The following is a 20,261-nucleotide window of genomic DNA, read 5'->3' as shown; positions in this document are numbered from 1 at the left end:
TTACTATTGATCCAAATTTCATTCCCATTTACTATTAGATTTTCTTCTTACCGTAATTACTAATTTTTAGACCGTGAGCAATGACTCTTTTAGCCACCTTTAGAGCTGACTCTGTTAAGAATTTATTGTGGTAATACGAAGTATATGACATCATTTGTTTCTTCTTTCACGACACTTTGAAGTTTTAGGAAATTTTATTTTAAAAATTTACTTTTGGCCTATTATTTTTTTAAAATTTCACCTTTTTATTTTTTAAATCTAACCTTTATCCTATATTTTCTTTAAATGTCTAAATGATTTGTTAAATGATAAGTTGTAATTTTTTATTTATTTTATTAGTATTTTAAGAATAAAAAAAAAAAACAAATACCCTCCCCACACCCTAGCGTCACCCCCTCCCTCCTCACCCTAGTGCCACCCTTCCTTGCAAACGACACCACCCACCCTTGCCCCCACAACTCGGGGTTTCTCCCTTAGAACTCACCTACTCCCTCCTTAACACCGTTGAAGACCACACCAAAAAATGGAGCAATAAACACGCAACCCACCTCCTCCCTTAAACTCAACGACAATTATTAATACACCAATCCTTAAAATCGCAACACCACCCAGATCCAATTTTAACCACCACCCACCCTTAAAAAGCCAAGGTTGAGGCATTCAAGGCTGAGGTGTCGACACGGATCAACAACAATCAGGTTCGCAATTGTTCTCCGATCTCAAAGAGGGATGTGGGGGCCTAGTGGGGGTCAAGGTGGAGGCCGAAAGGCGAAGCGTGGAGAGGGTAAGGAGTGTGGTTTTATTTTTTTTATTTTTTTTATTTTTCTATTTTATAGCTCTCTATAAAAATGGTTAACAAATCATAAATGACACATTTAATTTCTTTTTTTAAAAGAAAATTGGCTACTTTTGACAAAAACAGAAAATTCCTTCAAAAGAAAATCGAGAGTAAAGGTTGAATTTTTCAAAATATACAAAATTGACATTATTAAAAGAGAACCACATAAAGGTTCCAAATTCCAAGTTATAAATATGAACAAAAGTATACAAACTAAAGCTAGATAAAACTACCAAATCACTATCAAAATGGCGTATAATGGAGGAAAAAAATGATATTATACAGTTCATAAAATTCAACCTTCACTCCCAAATGAAAAACAGAACTGTATTTAACTAAGTATAATACGAAAGCTCAAATAAAAGAACAAATGTTTGAAACAATATTCAGCACATCATCATCTTGTGCATCTAGCACAATACTATGCACAGGCTAATCATATATAATAACTCCTTGCATGTCTCGAAACAACGATCAGTTAGTCAGTATCCTATACGGCAAATCCTACTGTTTTCCATTGACTGAGAATTGCCAAGCTGCACAGAGCAGTCACCTCACAATTTTTCCAACCTACAAGGAGAGCCGAGATGAGAACAATATACAAAATGAATGAAATTTTGCCTTTGTGATTCACGAGGGAAAAGATAACTCATACATAATCAAACGGTTCAGAGCGCATTTCAACAACAATAGCATTTTCAACAACGATAACATAGTTAGCTCACTTAATATTTATAGTCGTAAACTTAATTTTTTATGAGTTATAGCCGTTATAAATCGAAAAGTGCATCTACCATAACCATGTCATCGGAATCCAATGGCCAGATCGTTGACTCAACTTTATTTCCTTTGACGTTACCCAAGTTACCCAAACTACCCCACACCTCTCTTCATCATTCTTCCACCATTAATTTTTTGTGGCTCAACATTTCAAGTTTCAGGTTTGCTTTTAATTCTCGTAACGGTGGTGAATTATGGACATACTCTACCATTATTGATGAACCCAGGTAAAAATCGAAATTGTGAAGAAAATGAATAGTATTTGTATGAAGTTGGTCAAATTATCCAACCATTATTAAGCATCTTCTCATCAATTAACAATTAGAACTTCATAAGTGAGGCAGAAGCACTAAGAGTATAATTCGCTAAAAAACATCTTGACAAAATCAATTAAGCAAGCAACAACGTGCATCAGAAATCAGTTCTTCCTTTTCTCTTTTACTCCAAAATGGGATTTTTGGAGCAATTAAGAAATCGATTCAAGCTAAAAATGGAGGAAACTTTGATGAAAGAAGTGGATTTGGGTCAGTTCCCTCATCAAATGCAGTGATACCAGAATCAGCAGTACTCGTGCTACTTTTCGAATTTGGGTCAGTTCCCTCTTGAAATGCAGTTTGTTTGGATCATACACACTGGTGCTCTTTTTCTCGGAAATCTCCATCTTAAATTTAAGCATTTGAACAAAAAATGCAATCATTTTCTCAAGTATCCAAAAATAAATTTGCAATTTAAACACTGCCCATATCAATATCAATCTCAATCAAAAAAGAAAAAGGTCTCCACTTTTTTTATTTGATTTTTACTTTTGACACTCAAAATCAAAACTAGTCAAAAATTAATTTTTTCTAATAATAGAACAAAGAAAGTAAAATTGAGTGGAAGATATGGGATTAAGGAGAAGTAATGGGTAAGTTTATCTAAAAAGTTTTTTTCAAAAGAAAATGCTGGCAGATTGAAGAAAAGCAATCAATTAAGAGCAATAGATTGATGACCGAAGAGGAAATGAGGTATTAACAGCAGCAAAGAAGCAAAGATGAAAAGAGAAGAGGGAGATAAGGTGAGGGGCAGTTTGGGTCTATGTTACGTGAAATGCAATACGGTTCGGAACATGGGACCGGGTACGGGGTACGAGGTACGGTTACTCTAGCAGCCACAAGACCTAATTTCTCTCTCTTCTCTTTGCATCGATACAAGTTAGGGATGGTTTTCTGCTTCCCCTTCTTCATATGTATGCACTCCTCTCTTCACATCCTTGTTCTCTACTCACATTGTAGATAGGGCTGTTTTATTTTTTTTTTTCCTTATATTGATGAATAGAGCAGATATAATAAGGAACGTTGATGTTAACGAACCAAATCGCGAGCACATTGTTTTGGGTGTGTTCCGCCGGGCCGAACGTTCCAAATTGAAGATCGGTCATCCGTCCCGCATTTCAGGTAACATAGGTTTGGGTAACTTGGGTAAGGTCAAAGGTAATTAAGTTGAGTCAATGGTCATAAAAAGTATGGTCATTGGATTCTGGTGACATGGTAACAATAGATGCTCTTTTCAATTTATAGTGGCTATAACTCGTAAAAAATGAACTTTGCGGCTATAAATAATAAATGAGCCAAACTATGTATCTATAATTAATAAATGATTTTATTATAATACAACTTGAATTTCCAAAAACAAACAGCTTGAAAAACTAGTTTAAGTTTTATAAAAATCAAACAATTTACTTAAACCTTTGTCTAGTTTGTTTTCTTGAATTGAGAAGCTAAAGTCAGAAAGCTCCTTTGCTTAATTCATAGTGACGTGTAGGCTTGTGATTGTAGGAGCCTTTAACTCTTTCTGTGGGTGTCTTATCAAGAAGTTTGAAATCGTGCCTTACTAACTTTCTCCTACATTCAATTAAAAATGTTTCTCGTGGTGTCTTATCAATTAGTACATCTACATCTCACTAACATTGCAATGTGACTCGAGAATAATTCAAGTTATTTTGAACGTCTAAAAGACGAGGATAACAAATTGTTAAGGTGCAGTGACACATCCGCAAGTTTTTTTTAATTGGGTGGGCTGCAACTAAATATGATAAAATCCTAAAAATATCCTTATATCAATGCTAGTTTTTCCTAAAACTCAGAAACAACCTCTTTGTTTTAATGTTATTGGGCTAATGGAATGTTGTTATAAAGCTAAAAAATATTTTAAAATCGTGTAAAATAATGTTATAGCTGATATATTTGAAATCCAATTTATCTAAACTAATCCCATTCAGGACCCATCCAACCAACCACCCTCTAACAACTAAACTAATGAAAAAGGTTTCATTATACTTTTAAAGTATAAACTGAGCTAATTATCCAATCTTTTGTCTTAATTATTTCTCAAAAAAAGTTGTGCACCTTACGAACACAAAACTTGACTGCATAAAACTTGCAATTTTATAATACAAGCGTGTGGAAGAAAAAATGACATATACAAAAAAACTAAAATAAAATAAAAACCAACAACTTTCTAAATGCAACATAAAGACAAAGTAAAGAAGTAATTAAAATAAAAATGTATATAAATAAAAGAAATTTTCTATTTGTAAAAGAAATATAAAGAGAGAAATAAATAATACAAACTAGAAGCATAGTAAGCACACATCAAAGCTATAAAAAGATTTTGAGAAAAAGGCAACAAGAGGGAAAATTGTTATTAAAAAGGCCAATCAAAGTCATATGATAGAGACACACAAGTCCTTTTGCCTCTCGCGCTTTCTTATGTCGTCTTTCCAACTTCACGATTTGCAACTAAGTGTTTTGTTCCTATGTTCAAACTATATGGCTGGCGATGGCCTAGATTGGTCCATGGTTTAATTTTCTATGTCTAGTAGCACAAAGACTACTAAATGAGCACATGGTATTATTTGTGCTTAGAAACTGCTTGGTTCACTTGGTTTGTTTGATCAAAAGGTAGGACTAAGTGTTTAACTGCCATTCTTAGCTATTCAAGTCCGCTAGTAGCATTGCAATTACTAATTTAAGTTGTGAGTATAAAAAAATACGTATTTGGTCAATGTTTTATGAGATTTGATTAGATTAAAGAAGCATATCGTCTAAATAGAGAGCACGTACTTCCCTAGGCCTAGTTAGTGAAGATTTCAGTTAATAATCAGCTAATGTAGAGGGGAATCTGTCATGCATGAAAATGAGAGCGTGTGAGCAGCATCTAATATGAATTCAATAATAAAGAAGATGCCACAAAATTCTAGAAAAGGAATGTCTAGCCAAATATGCCAATAGTATCCCCTGTGTTACACTTGGTAATATAAAGATATGATGTGATAAGGCATAATCATCTATGAATGAAATAGAGTTTTATCTGTAGAAGGTAGTACTCGAAATCTGCTAAAATACCTTGTTTTGCTTTCCTATCTAATTTTTAGGTATCAGAGCATTTACATTCCATGGGCACCGCAGCTAAGAGTTTGCCTCCTTTTCAATTTCATATTGGGTTTAAGACTGCAATCCAATCATTTGAGCAGATGGATAAAAAATAGAGGTTCTGATGAGATCATTAGATTTGTTGATGGAAGGGCAATTAAAACCACTTGACTCCTAGAGGAGTGGATCCATGGAAGATCCAAGAGCCTCGTTTCAACCCAAATCCTAGGGATCATCACAGCAAAACTTAATCACTCTATTCACCTATCAGTTTCCTCAAAGAACCCAACCAAACAACACCAAAACCCAACTTTCCAAACTCATACAAACCTTATCACCACCTTAAACAACCCAAATAATCTACTCTTCAAATTCCCAATCACAACCAACAATAACCTCACCCACTGAAATCCAAAAACCCATCTATTTCCCCCACCAATTTGCACCACCTTCTCGCTTGTCTGAGATGAACATACCACAAATATCATTCATCTATCCCATTTTCATATACTGTTAAGAACATACCACGAATTTCTATTTGTCCATTCAAACAAAAACTCAATATCCAAGGAATATCCAAACCCCACAAAAGAACATTAGCTAAGCAGAGGAACAAAAGGAACAAGTTACAACGTACACCAAGAGAACCCAAGAAGATGATATCAAGATAGAGGAGAAGATAACCCATACCATCCTCATACCAAGATAAATGGAGATAAAGAGGTAGATTGAAAGGGAAAAAGAAAGTCAAGAAGAAAACTGAACTTGGTAAAATCAAGGTCACTGGAATTAATGGAGGTGTGTACTTGTAGGAATATATCAGGACTCTAGAGCAAGCTTCGGATGGAGCTTGGGCCCATCAACTCGAACAATGAGTCTTGGAGGAGATGTAAAACATGGTGTTTTCTCAATATAGGTGAAACGTTTGGAGAGAGAGAGAGAAATTTGGAAGAGGTGCCAAAAAAAGAGTTGGCACTGATGGGGGTGACGTTTTCAAGACTTGCTTGACACTAGGAAATGTGTATGTGGTGGAGTTCTTGTTGAGAGATGGAAGAGGAAAAACGTATTCTCTGGAAGCTGCTAAAGTGAATGAGCAATTAGGGTTTGTTTTGGTTGCCCACTCATTTTGAGAATGAGAAAATCAGAAGGCGTTTGGAAAGAAAAACGAGTTGATTGAAGTTTTCAATTGTGAGCACTTATTATGACTATAAAAAAAGAAGAGCACACCGGGTGGAAGATCATAGAAATAAGAGACGATTTGGAAAGGCCACATCAGTGAGGCAGTGACGTAACTGATAACGCAAGCCATGACCCCACTATTTATGTCTGGAAAGAAGAATTCAACAACCTTATTGTTATGTGTAAAATTTATAGTATTCCTGACCCACCTAACCCATCTAAGTTAAAATTTTGGCGCATTTCAAAAAACCAACAAATAAAAACATCAGCCCATGTCAATTTGGGGTACTCATCATCCATAAACTCCCCTTATTGGTGGTCAAAATTGGTACTTATTGGTTCCCTTAGCCCATTCTTTTACATTTTTCCAAAAGTAATTCATCTTAAATTAATCAATCCAACTCAAACAAATTCAACACTACCATCCATTCTCTTTCTTGCTACACAAATAATACAATCTTATTTACCTCATTTTGCTATTAATTTCCTCCAGCTTGAATCACATTCTACTTGAGCCAACACTAAGGAGAATGGTGCAAAGTCAATCCACATTGTGCCACCTTTTGTCTACATTGACTCAACCCACCTTGAGGACAAGGTGAAACTTTAACCAGCCAATATTGTATTTATCATGCATGAAAATGTGGGCATGTGAGCAGCATCTAATATGAATTCTGTTATAAGAAAGATGCCAGAGAATTCTAGAAAAGGAATACTGTGTAATGGAATGAGCCAATAGTATCCCATTTGTCATCAATTTGTTAGGCTTGGTAACTATTAATATATGATGTAATAAGGCATAGTCATTCATGAATGAAATAGAGGTTTGCTAGTTTAATCAGCGATACTATCTTTGTTTCTCGTGTTTCTTTCCTATCTTTTTCGTAGAATTTCCTATGTAGTTCCGATCTGTATCAAGATTTAAAAACCTCACTAATATGAATTTGTCACACACAGGACAGAGGAGCCAATATTGAAGACTTATCAAAGACGTAATAAGAAAGGGAAGGGGGAAAAGTCAGACTTGACAGCTGGCAGATAGTTAAGAAGTGGTTATAAAGTTCTATTTGTAATATGCTTCTGTTATGAGGATATTAGGCTTGGGGTACTATATAAACAATAGAATGTAAATAAAGTTGTCAAGGAATATTTATAAACAAGTGAGAGGAGCTGCAGCGCTCAAAATCTGCATCTATATTGTCTTTATTTTTTCTTTCTTTCTTTCTGAATTACTTTCTGTTCTTACTATCTTGTACTCTGTTCTGATAATTTGTACTAAAAGAGCAAAGGCAAGGGCTGGGTGTAAAACAGAGTTCTACAAAGTTCGACTATGATAAAGAAGGCAGGATACTTACCAAAAAACATACACCCATTTGAAGCTGAAACGGCAGAGGGAGTGCTATCAAAACCTTGTCATATGCTGAGGCATAAGTGAAGTTGACTGTGCAACAAGTTGCTCTGAACTAGGGGAGGCAAAGTCTGAGTGTGATGACTCCATCAGAGCATGTATCTGGCATATAATTTTGCGCACGAGATGATTTTAGATTTAAGATACCATATATAGAAAACACTGGCATAAATATTTCGAATTCATATATAACACATCAATGTTTTTAACTGATAAATACCATATCAAGTCGCTTTCTATGAACTTCACTTGAAGGCTGCAACCACCAGATACCATCATGTTAGAATAATCTTAAAAATTTTATCTGAGTGATGACAATGATAATAACACAACATTAATGATAGATTTTTCAAGGATTGATTGAACCGTATCTCTTCTTCACCTCTAAATTGAATTGAGTTGCAGAGAATGTTTTTTTTAACTCACAAAAAACACAAAGTCTCCCTCCAAGTGAGCTCTTTCTCCCTCTTGTACACAAGTGAAAAACCATGCAAGCCTTAAAAGTCACTAAAATTACTTGGAGTATTTCACAAGGTTCATCATGCATGCAAGAACTTTACAGTAAAATTCATGCACGCCCACTAAAAATTACTTATTATTACACAAGGTTCATAATCCATGCATAGACTTTACAGTGCAAAGTGTTAAACAAAATAAATGTAGGCACGTTTACTTAAACCTACAAATTAGACAATAGAAAATCTTACATTGTCGAAGTTGCTTTTCCGATCTTCACTCGAGTACCCTGGAAGTGTCAGGTGCCAATTTTTTTCTGTAATGTAGATTCTAACATTAGAATGACATCAGCTTTTATTTAAAATCTGTAGCAGGTCACCATATGTACGGTTCATATATTTAATAAGAAAAAATCTCATCATCAAGGGATAAACAATTTACATGATAGAATGTAAGCATAATTTCACATTTCATCCACTGTGAGGTCCTAAGAAGTAAGAAGGCAGTTTATTATCCACGTTTCATCTCAATTCACAATCAGCAACTCAATATTACATAATTGAAGAGGTGTAATGATTGTAGAAATAAATAAACCAAATAGAATATGAGACTATTACTATTTAGCCACAAAATCCCCAGTAAATCAACTACTAGCTAAACATTATATACTTCCTCAAAATGTTAAAAACTTCCTCAAAAGGCTGAGAAGTGCAAATGCAGTAGAACTTATGATTCAATGAAGATAACCAGGACCAAGATCTTATGGTTACATAGGTACCCACCACCATCCTTGTTAACATCAATACGGAGACTAACACAGGGGGAAGGGGGAAGAATAGACAGATGATATTACTCGGAAGGTAGAAGAGAAAACATGAATTTAATTTCACAATTATTCCCCTTTTCTTTCAAGCATATAATGTTTAAGTACTCTTGCAGTCCCGTTCTTTTTTAGTAGTAAGATACCAAGATGGCACAAATAGTAATGAAGCCTTGTAGGAAAGAGCAAAACCATGCAGAAACTCAAAAACAGTTTAAAACTATGATCCAATTTGTTGGATACCTGATCAGAAAAGGCAGGGTTTTTTATAAAAATCGATATATGATGTCCAGAAAAATCCAAAATCAAATATAGATACCATGAATCAGGTGAAACAATCAGCTTTACTTTTTCTATGAGAAAAAAATTTTAAAATTCAGTGTGTTGATTGGCAGAGCTTTGGATATCAAATATCTGGTGCTCACAACCCAAACAGTTCTAGATATTCAAACTATTCAAATATTTGATTATCAGATTTATAGATAATAAACCCTTTTTCACCCCTTAAATCCATCTGCAGAGAAAAGAGCTAGAGAGAATAGTTGAAGGTGCTACATGAAGAGGGGAAAAGATAGATGGGACCCATAAAATAAAAAGGAAAATCTTGAACTAATTTTCAGCAATTAGATCAAACTATCACCCTAACTAGCATTGATGTGGAATCCCATATGTGCTTAGAGCTTTCCTGTGGAACGGACATTCCATAGGGGTATTAGTCCAAGAACCCTTCAAATGGTACATAAGGGTAGGAAGGGCAACACGTGTTCAATCAACAAGTGCAAGAGTCAAGCAATGTCCATAGTAAGTTCGAAGTTCAAATGGTGAATCCTAAAGATACTAAAGTAGCATATAAGATGTTCTCATGTTATGGAAAAGTTTGAGATGATGAACAAGTTAACCTATCCAAAGATTAGAAGAAGAAAGCATCAAAGCCTCCTTGGTCCTCCACATGGGGAACATCCAAATACCAGCAAGAAAAAAAAAATTGTCCAAGCTCTTGAAAAGAAGCATCATTCACAAGAGGAGTTACAACTTTAAATGAAGGATTTGAAAGAGAAGGAAACAGAGAAGCTTAAATTCCTCATATGGACAGCCATATACAAGTCACTTTGGCGTTTTAAAGGGGAGTTTTATTACTTAAAATGGGAAAAGACAATAAGCTTCTAATAAGCATCCTAACATTCTTTCGGGGTTGGTTTATTTCATGAGAAAAATCAGCCCTTTCCTCTTTTAAAGAGTTGTTACATAAGCTTAAAACAAGGGAGTAATTCCAGCTTAAATGAGCATTAAAAATTGGGGTTACAATGATGTAGTACCGGGGATACAAATCGGGTAATACACTCTTAGAACGAAGAACACACATCAAGGCTAAGAGGGATTTGGGTCTGAAAGAATGTTTGAAGGTTTGAGATATTTTTGAAGGGTTTGAAATTGATGAGATAGCCGTTTTTTGAAGGATTGAGAAAGAAAACGTAGGCGTGAGTTCAAGGGTTTGAAAAAGAAGAGTTTGCTTGTGTTTGGTTAAGTTCCACAGACTTTGAATGTTTTGGAGACAGATTGTGGATTCAGCTATGATGTAGGTTGGGTTTGTGTTAGAGTGGTCAAGTGTATAAGAAGAAAGAAGAAGATAGAAAAGTTACATGACTTGGCTTTTGAAATTGGATACAAAAAGTTCACCACGAATAACTAAGTCTCATGGTTTCCAAGAACACAATAATCCTAGTTAGTGGCTATCAGCATGGACGACTTAAGGTCTACTCTAAATCCCGAAAGAGTAAAAGGAAAGACAAAGGCAAAGACTAAAGGCTCAAAGTAGTATGTTCGACTTATTCATTTCATATGTCCAAAGTGGACTTATATAATACAGCTAATTGAGCTTTAAGACAATAATAACAAAAAGAAATAAAACAGTATTGAAAACTACTTAGACCGAGTCACCGAGCTCCTAAATGAATTCCCTTGGACTTATTTAAACGAGATGGAAACATATTGATTCAAATGCTAACACTTTAAACCTTCTTAAACTTAGCATCTTCTTGCATCCAACTAAATCTTACTTCATTCTTTGAACTTCTTGACTAGTTTAAATTGATCTTCTTCAAGAGTCGAGATATTCTCTTAGTTTTTTAGGCATCCCTTTGAAGGATTCTTTAAGCCTTCAAATTGAACTTCTTGGACATGTAAAGCTTAGACATGTGTGAGGCTAGTCCAACACTCATTTACAACTTATTCACAACTTTTGATAAAACAAAGAAGCTCTAAAAAATTCTAAAATATTGAAAGGAAAAGATCAAGATGCCTAACATTGAACTAATACACAACATTGATTGGCCGGTTATCATTCTCCCTTCTTAAAAAGAGGTTGTCCTCAAATTTTGAAGCTCATCGTCAAGGTTGCTAAAACTCCATAAACACTTTTTAGAATAATTGTTCCCCTTTTCAAGAACTTTGAAAGGACAATTAGACCAAGGACTCAAATTATAACACCTCTTGAAGGGGATTGTTCTTTTTGCAAATAAACATAGACTAGGTCACCTTCTCAATTGCACATCTATTTTTAATTATGATCGCTTCTCCTTTACCTTTTCATTCATATTTTGCAATATTTGGTCAAACATGTTCGTGTAACCATTTGATCTCAGTTATGCGGGCATCTACTTCTTCATTGGACTTGGTGTACGCCGCAAAAGTCCATTAGAGTGTTGGGGCTGCAGCCATAGATAATTGCAAAAAGACTCAATTTGGTGGCTTTGTGAGGAACTCATTTATAAGAAAACTCGTAATAAGGAAGGAGGTTCTCCCATTGTTTTGAGATTTTTGAGATCAAAGCCCTCGACAAGGTCCTAGGGTTTGGTTGATGACGTCAGCTTAGCCGTCATTTTGAGGATCTAGAAGTAACGAATTTCAGTTTTGAACTCATCTTCTTCTGCATAGTTAAAACAAAAATGGCTAAAGAACTTAGAGCCACGGTCACTAATCATTGATCAAGGTACACCATGTTAGCGCACCAATTTCTTCACCATAGTTTGAGAAGCGACCTATGCACAACTTCCTTTATTTACAATCACGGAACACCTATCCCCAAACAATGAAACAAGTATGAAGAGATTTTCTCAATGTTGTTGACTCCATGACTTGCTACGCTACTTAAAACTCTCTGAGTAAATATGATTTGTCTCATAACATCCATTGTTGAAGGTGGGTTTATGGTTAGGTTTTTGTGGTGTTGGAATGAATTTAACCTAGATTAAACATAGGATCAAATACTATGATGATGTAGCATCGGGCGTTAGAAGTTGGGTAATAACCCTTAAAACAAAGAGTAGACATTAAGGTTAAAAGGATTAGGGCTTGAGAAGGTGCTTGAGGATCCTAGATTTAAGATATATGTGGTAAGCGATTAGACGTAGGGTTTGATTGTTTGAGAGAGATGACAAAGGCGCATGTTGTTTAAGGATCTGTTATAGAAGAAATGACAAAGGCGCGTGTTGTTTAAGGATCTGATATAGAATAGTTGACTTGTGTTTGATTAAGTTACATTAACTATGAACGTCGGGGAGATATGTTATGGATTCGACTATGATGATGCAGGCAAGGGTTTGTCCGAGTGTTTTGGTGTTTAGGAAAGAAATAAGATAGAATAGCTACTTGGTTTTTGAATTCCGATGCAATTCACCTAGAGAACGAAGTCCCAAAGTTTCTAAGAATACAAATGACCTTAGCTAAGGGCTATTTGCATGGACTAGAGTGTAAAAATGCGGTAAAGGTCGCGATCACGGTAATGGAACGCTAATGCGGGAACGGGAGTGATGCGGTCATCATATTGCCTAAAAATCAGTCGAAACTATAAGATACCTTAATGTGGCCTAAAACACGGTTTTTTTACACCTTTACAACGTGGGAAATATCGATTCGTTTATTTTGAAAACCTTTACAGCGCGGCCGATGCGATGCGATGCGGCCTTGTTTTTACTCAATGGCATGGACAATGTATGGTACGGAAGACAAAGGCAAGTCTAAGTTTTTTGAATATTTGACTTGTTCGTTTCAAACATCCAAAGCAGACTAATTTTAGGTTAAGCACTCATTTTCTGTACATAAAAATGGTGTGACAGCACCTATGGAGTAGAGGCCCATGAAGTAGCGAAAAACATGAATCTGGCAAAGCACCAACGAGTAAGTTTGGATTTATTGGAGGTCGAATGCTACGAATTTAATCCCATTGCAAATTATAGGACTTGTCCCATATTGGTTATATGGGAAACTAATGAGGGGTTTCCAGATCAAATAAGCTCCTTCACCCAATAGACTAGTCTTTTGAGATACTATACCATTTTGCCTATAACAAAGTGGCTCTAAAACACCATTATGTTTGGAACTTGGTGTAAAGAACAACTTGGTTTATCCTTTGTCCTTTGCTATGCGAAAAATATCCTTAAACTCCAAGAATTATCCCTTTAATTCATAGCATCCACAATGAGAAAACTACACAACATAATTTCAACACACAAGAGGCAATGACAAGCATGAAAAGTAACAGCAAATTAAAGTTTTCAAGGATTTGCAAGGATTTCCAAGTAAACCACAAACTTGAAAGCAATCAGAAGGAGCGTGTCATAGACTAGAAACTCCATGACTAATGTTTTGACAAGGATTTGCGCTAGTTTAGTTATTTAGAATAGCAATGGTAGAACATAAAAATGAAAATGTTATGTACTTTTGTAAAATGGAGAATAAAATGCAAATGTATATTGATATTAATTGTAACCTAAAAAGATTACACATAAAAGTAGTTTTCAAGCAATTCAAGAAGTTGAAATCTTCCAAAATGCGTATAAAACTCACTAACAAAAAGGCATAATTTCTCAATAATTTGTTAGTTTCTCTTCTTCCTATTTATACTAATTTTTCCATTTTATGACTTATTATCCACGCAAACTACAAACTTGGAAATCTCTGAAATACACCCAGTTAAGGTGCATTACGTAAAATCCATAGACACAAAAATGCGGTAGTGATTGTGATCGCGGTAACAATTGGAAATCTGATGATGGGAGTAATGTGTTATCATAACGCCAAATTTCGACCGAAAGTTTGAGATATCCCTACAAAACGCCCAAAATCATGTGTTTTTTACTTTGGTTCTTTTTGTTTTTGATAATCATTATAACACGACCATGCGATGCGGCCTTGTTTTTGCACTATGATGTATAACATTCCATTACCTCAACACCATTTAGGTGACCCCAACTAGAAAGGGTTTGGGGGTATTACAACCTTACCCTTGCAAGTGATAACAAAGAGGTTGTTTCTGACTAATGCTTCCTAGAAAACATCATTAGCTGCTTTCACATAAATATAAGTGCGCATGACTCAATAAACCATCATGATAGCTTAAAAACTAAACAATTAGCATATACAACTCAAATTTATCTCTAAAAGAAAATGTTTTGTTGAGGAAGTTTAAAAAGGAATAGAATGCAACCTAAGTGTAGCAACACATCCTTGGATTCTAATGTTGATGATTTTCGATGTTTTGCCAAATTACATGCAAATGTAGTAACCTGCAAAACACAACAATAGTGAAGAAAAAATGAGGCGCAATTGCTCTTTGTCATGTAGGGAGCTCTATAAGAAAGGAACCATGATAAGGAAAACAAAATGTTAACATAATAGATAAAAGCCATCATAGTAACAAACAAGAAGAAAACACTATAAATACATAGATACAAAATGCCTTTTGGTTTTAAGGAGCTCCATGAATATTTACTGAGTTGAAATGCACCATTAATAACAGTTTGTAGAAATAATTTAGATGACCATATATGTGGAACACGAAATGAAAAAACACATCAAGTCAACAACAATCATAACAAAACTACAAGAGGTTACACCTATGCAACCATGGCATATTATCACAACACCATGAATAAAGCCATAGAGGTCTCTTGTCCAATATCAAAAGACTTAGCAGCTCCTCATTACTCTCAAGAAACTTTAAAGATAAAAAAACTCACAGTATCAATGAAGTCATCGGCAATTTCTAGCAAAAGATCTTCAACTTCAGGTTCAAACTTTCCATGAACATCCATCTGCGAATGAAGTATCCAAACATAAGAACCAGATAGCCAAGGAGCAAAAAGTAGTTTGTTCACAATTTTGATCTAATTCAAGCTGGAAATAAGGTAGACATAACCAATACCACAAAAGTGGAACGCGCAATTGAAAGAGGCTGATAAGATACATTCAAGATTATCCTTGATGAATAATACTTCATAATTAAAGAAACCTATCAACCTTGTAAACTTTAACAAACAACTAATCAATCCAAACAGCTATGACATACTCAAGGCAGTTTTGCATGGTAGCTATTAACCATTCATCAACACATGAGCGTTAAAATTTGGCTAATTAAAAAATGATGACACGTGTAACAGTTTTCCACTTTTGACACAGGTATGGAAAATTAAAATAAAAGGAATTGCAATGTCCAATTTCCCCATAAATCCACCAAATGAAAAATACATTTAATGTTACAAAAACGATAAGGCAAACAACTATCAAGTACCTGGGAAACCAAATCTTGTATTTTCCTCTTTCCTAGCAGTTGATTTGTTGCTTCTGTTCCTTGACTAGAACTTCCCCCTGGAGTAGTTGCCCCAGACACAGTAGCATCCGGCTGTGATCCTGTTAAGCTTATTGTCTTTTGGCCTGCTGGTCCCTGAGTCCTTGGAGACAGCTGCTGCTGAAGCTGATTCATTGACGGCAGTTGCTGCATGACTTGTGGCTGATGCTGTTGTTGTTGTTGCTGCTGTTGCTGTACAGATGGTGATTGTTGCAGCTGCCGCATTTGATGAGATGGTTGTTGCTGCACCTGAGGATGCCCCAATGATGGTTGTTGTTGGACCAATTGGGACAATTGTTGGGGATTCAAGGACGTGTTTTGTGACAACTGAGGAGATTGACTTATCTGTGGTTGGATACCCTGCCTTTGGTTTTGAGACTGACGTAATGATGGTGAGCCAGGGCCAGAGACAGCAGGTATTTGCTTTAACCATTGTTGCTGGGACAAAGTGTTCTGGATAGATGGCTGTCCATTTTGAGATAAGCCAGACAACTGAGAGTTCATAAATGCCAATGATGACGCCCGTGACAGACTCTGACCCTGAATTTTCTGGAATTAGGTAGGTGACGACCATTAGAATCATCAAACTAATCAAATACAAAAAAGATACAAGCACACGTACTAAAGGTTAAAAGCTTAAAACAATTACAAGCAGAAAACGGCTATAATGAAGTAACAACGCAAATCGCAGCCAATGTGGTGTGATTTTTGGAAAAGCAAATCAGATAAGAGGAATTTTGAATTTATAATTTCACTTTTGTTGTTGAACTACTATTATTATGCAATAATATGCCTATTAGACTATAGCTATTATAATTGCATTATATGAGGTACTTTTGGTCTATAATTAATTAACTTATTATTTATTAGTTATTTATTTTCTTTATCAACTAAAGTTATAAGTAACTATTTTTTAAGTCGTAATAATTAAAGTTAATGGGTATTAATGAAATTTAAACGGGGAGGCAAATAACGTTGTAATGGTGAAATATCGTTATAACGGTGAAATAACGGGTGTTACATGTTACGTAAAGGCCAATGCGGCATTCTGACCGTGAAAATTCATGCACCTTTATATAAAGGGGATTAAACGTCGCGGTAACTCTCAAATAGGGTAACAGGCTTATGTAACATAACGAGAGAGTTTTTATTCAATGCTAACAAGTGCATATTCCTATTTATAGCAAGAATTAGGAATGCATATCTCTAACGTACTCCGAAGTTCCAATTCAAACAATCTTTATCGTTCCCATCAGGACAGAAGAACACTTTAGAAATACATGCTTAAGCTGCACCCGTGTAAAGCAGGAAGTTTCGATATAATGAAACTATTAGACAAAATAAAGAGATTTTCAGTTAGTTTATACCTGAGGTGACGGAAGTGAACCCTGTTGTGCTAACTGATGCCTCAAATGAGCTGCAGTTACCCGTTGTGTATAACTGAGAGGACCATTTGATCTAATCGAACTATAACCCATCATCTGCAATGCTTGCAAATTCATTGATTGCCCTGATGGAAATTGTGTCCCTTGGAGGATACTTGCCCTTTGCCTTGGCTGCAAAATTTAAAGGGGGAAAATCTGAAGATAACATGATGTCCACCTAATGAACATGTACTTTACATGCGGTTCACTTACTAAAACATTCATCTAATAGTTTCATATCAATGTTGTTAGCTAATATACACACAGGAAACCATTCACCATATCTCAAACACGACTTATGATTTCTCTCTATATTATCAATATCATAAACATTAATCAGATAGATTTCTTTTTCTCCACTAAGAGTGTGTTTGGAACTTGTTTTTGAAGGGATGGAAATGGAATCAAATAAGCAAATTCATTACTTAATCTTTGTTTGGGTTGAGTGGGTAATGTATCATTACTTTGCTATAAGTGATTCCTTTACTTTATTTAACATTGACAAATAAACAAGCAAACTCATTCTCGCCAACACCATTACCAACTAATAATATTATTATAAATAATACTTAACAATACCATTACCAGCCTTTAAGCAATCCCTTTTAATTTCTTTTCCACTTCTCATACCAACACCTCTAAATGTACTTCAAATTCAGGTCATGAACCTTATTATGGAAAACATTTGCATGTGAACCATTTCATTTTAAAGAATTCCTCTAAAGTACTTCGGTGTCATTTTGATGGCTACATTTGCTTTTAACACAGTTTTCAAATAATTCAAATCTCAATATTTATAGTCATGTAACAAAATGAAACGGAGGGAGTAATATACCACGTAGTTTTTATTGTAGGGAAAATGACAAACCTACTATAATCATGATACAATTCCTAAAACTATTATGGATTAGACAAGAAAAAGTATCATACCGAAGAAAGCAATTGTGGCTGGATATTAAATTGAGCAGCAGCTGCTGCTGCTTGGCCAGACATTCCAGGCAAAGACGCACTTTGTCCCATCATCGTCGATCGTGATAAATTTGCACTACCCAATTGTTGTTGCAGCTGCTGAGGTTGCTGCAATTGTTGTTGTGCCTGCTGCTGCTGTTGTTGCTGCAATTGTTGCGATTGTTGTGGCTGTTGTTGCTGTAATGGTTGCGGTTGCTGTTGCTGTAATGGCTGTTGTTGTTGCTGCTGTTGCTGCTGCTGCTGCTGCTGTCTAAATTGTTGGTTTAATACAGACGCACCAAAATTCATATTTCCATATAAGGCAGCTTGTTGTCTTAACATCCCATACTGTTGTTGCTGCTGCTGTGGGTTAGCCATTTGCTGTTGTTGCTGCTGTTGTTGTTGTTGTTGTTGCTGTTGCTGTTGTTGCAATTGAATCTGATTCATCCTCGATAATGATGCAGATCGATTTACACCTTGTTGAGACTGAAAATTATTGGGAATTCCCGAAACATTCATACCCATTCCCACTCCTACACTCATACCCATCATATTTTGCTGCTGTTGTTGAAACTGTTGTTGTTGCATAATTTGTTGTTGCTGCAAACTAGCATTAATACTAGAATTAACCTGCTGTTGTTGTTGAGGTTGTTGCTGTTGAGGTTGAGAGATTTGAGGAATGGACGGAGATGAAATTCTGGGTATATCAATAGAAGGAGAATTATGAGGATTTGACGGAGATGCCATAGACATTGAAGGAGCTTGTTGTGAGTCCATTAGATTTTGCGATTGAATTGTTTTGGGCGAAGACGTTGAGGTATCCGTCATGATTATAAAATCTTGATTAAATTTGCTATTTGATCAATTAGGTTTTGTGTTTCTAGACCAGATTATACTAGGTTTCGTTCAATTTGGGAAAATTTCTCGATTTCAGGTGACTTTGTCAATTTGGAACCAAGAGAGAGAAAGGATGAGGTTAAAAAAGTAGGAAAGTGCGTATTTTGGTTTGCATTTAGTAGAAACCTGTAATTTGTATTACTCCCTCTTTAGTGATGGCCAAGGAGTCAAGGACTATATGGCGTGTTCACTCGGCCCATTGGGTGGGTTCACTCGGCTCCCGGGGCGGATTTACTGGATCCAATCAGTTTCATAGAATCGGTCATACTAGCCATTATTTATTGAACTCTAACCGTTGGAAATATATAAAGATGGTATTTAGTTCATTCACACTTATTCTAATATATTGTTCTTTCTAATCTTCGCTTCACTGACCCTCTCTACTTACTTTATTCTCTTGATTACATAATTAATTTATTTTTTCTTCATTCTGTGGGCTGCCATTTGGGACTAATGTTCATGGACTTATTTTTTTTCAAAAGCTTATTTTATTAGAAAATAAATACCCGTTTTTTGTTTTGGGGCAATTTTATTTTAACTCATAATTGATTATAGAAACAGAGTGTCACTTTTAATCTGATGAAAATAAAGTGAGACTTTAGGTGACCTAAAAGGTTTAAAACTTAAACTCATTAAAATTAATAGGATTGACTTATCTAAATAAATAACCTATAGCGTTTAGCTCTAGCAAAGAGATATTAATAGTTAAGTGTTCTGATTAGTGAAGAGCTCATTTACCTTGCGATTTTAGTAATAAAAGTGGGCCAAAGTCTATTTATTATTTTAATCAATGTGATCTTAGTTATTTTATTACATAGAACTTAATTTATTATGAAATATCTTATGTTTTGTAAAAATATGATTTTAATTCTTCATGTTATTAATAAACTAAACTATTAAATTTCTGAAATGTAGATAATTGCTAACCAATCAAACAACGTCTTTAATCTTCACACTGTTCTTGAGAGCACTAGTGGAAAAAACCTTAAATGCTGCGGTTTTTTGGCCACTATATGCTGCAGTTTTTGACCCCAAGCATTAGTGATAGCAGCAGATGATGTAACAACCCGACTTACCGTTGACTAAGTAAACAAGGTTATCACAGAGTTCATTTTCCAAGAAACTTAAAATCACACTTCCAAAACTTGAGCAAAGGGGTCACCAGCTCTTTAACGTAACCAACTCAGTTAATTCTCAAACCAAACATCTAACTACAACACAAGGTAAACATACAGATCACTTTAAAGTTCAATATAACCAACACAACTAAGTCTAATATACATTTATCCAAAAACCTAATACAAAACTACAAAATTCCACATGCTCATCTCAATATGATATCCTTGGAACTCTAATCAACACCACTAACCCATCGTTTTCGACCAGTTCCGATCTGTAATGAAACTAAAAGTTGGAAACAACAGAGGATCAGATTAAACTGAATGAGAAGTAACAATCCAAAACAACAAAACA

The 20,261-nt window shown here is 35.2% G+C and overlaps 1 protein-coding gene across 1 annotated transcript; it reads right to left on the bottom strand.

The window, feature by feature from the left end:
• Nucleotides 1–988: 988 nt before the first annotated feature.
• Nucleotides 989–18,931, bottom strand: LOC130828117 (transcription initiation factor TFIID subunit 12b). Its single transcript, XM_057693930.1, has 9 exons — nt 17,874–18,931; nt 16,887–17,075; nt 15,463–16,068; nt 14,912–14,986; nt 14,380–14,458; nt 8,326–8,390; nt 7,839–7,874; nt 7,566–7,720; nt 989–1,408 (listed from the first exon to the last, which is right to left on the bottom strand). Exons 1-8 carry the CDS (start codon nt 18,717–18,719, stop codon nt 7,613–7,615), a joined length of 2,004 nt encoding a protein of 667 aa, XP_057549913.1. The 5' UTR covers nt 18,720–18,931; the 3' UTR covers nt 989–1,408; nt 7,566–7,612.
• Between the last annotated feature and the right edge of the window lie 1,330 nt (nt 18,932–20,261).

Source organism: Amaranthus tricolor, chromosome 12 (assembly GCF_026212465.1).
Source record: "Amaranthus tricolor cultivar Red isolate AtriRed21 chromosome 12, ASM2621246v1, whole genome shotgun sequence".
Classification (NCBI taxonomy): Eukaryota; Viridiplantae; Streptophyta; class Magnoliopsida; order Caryophyllales; family Amaranthaceae; genus Amaranthus; species Amaranthus tricolor.
This window is presented reverse-complemented; position numbering and strand designations above follow the sequence as displayed.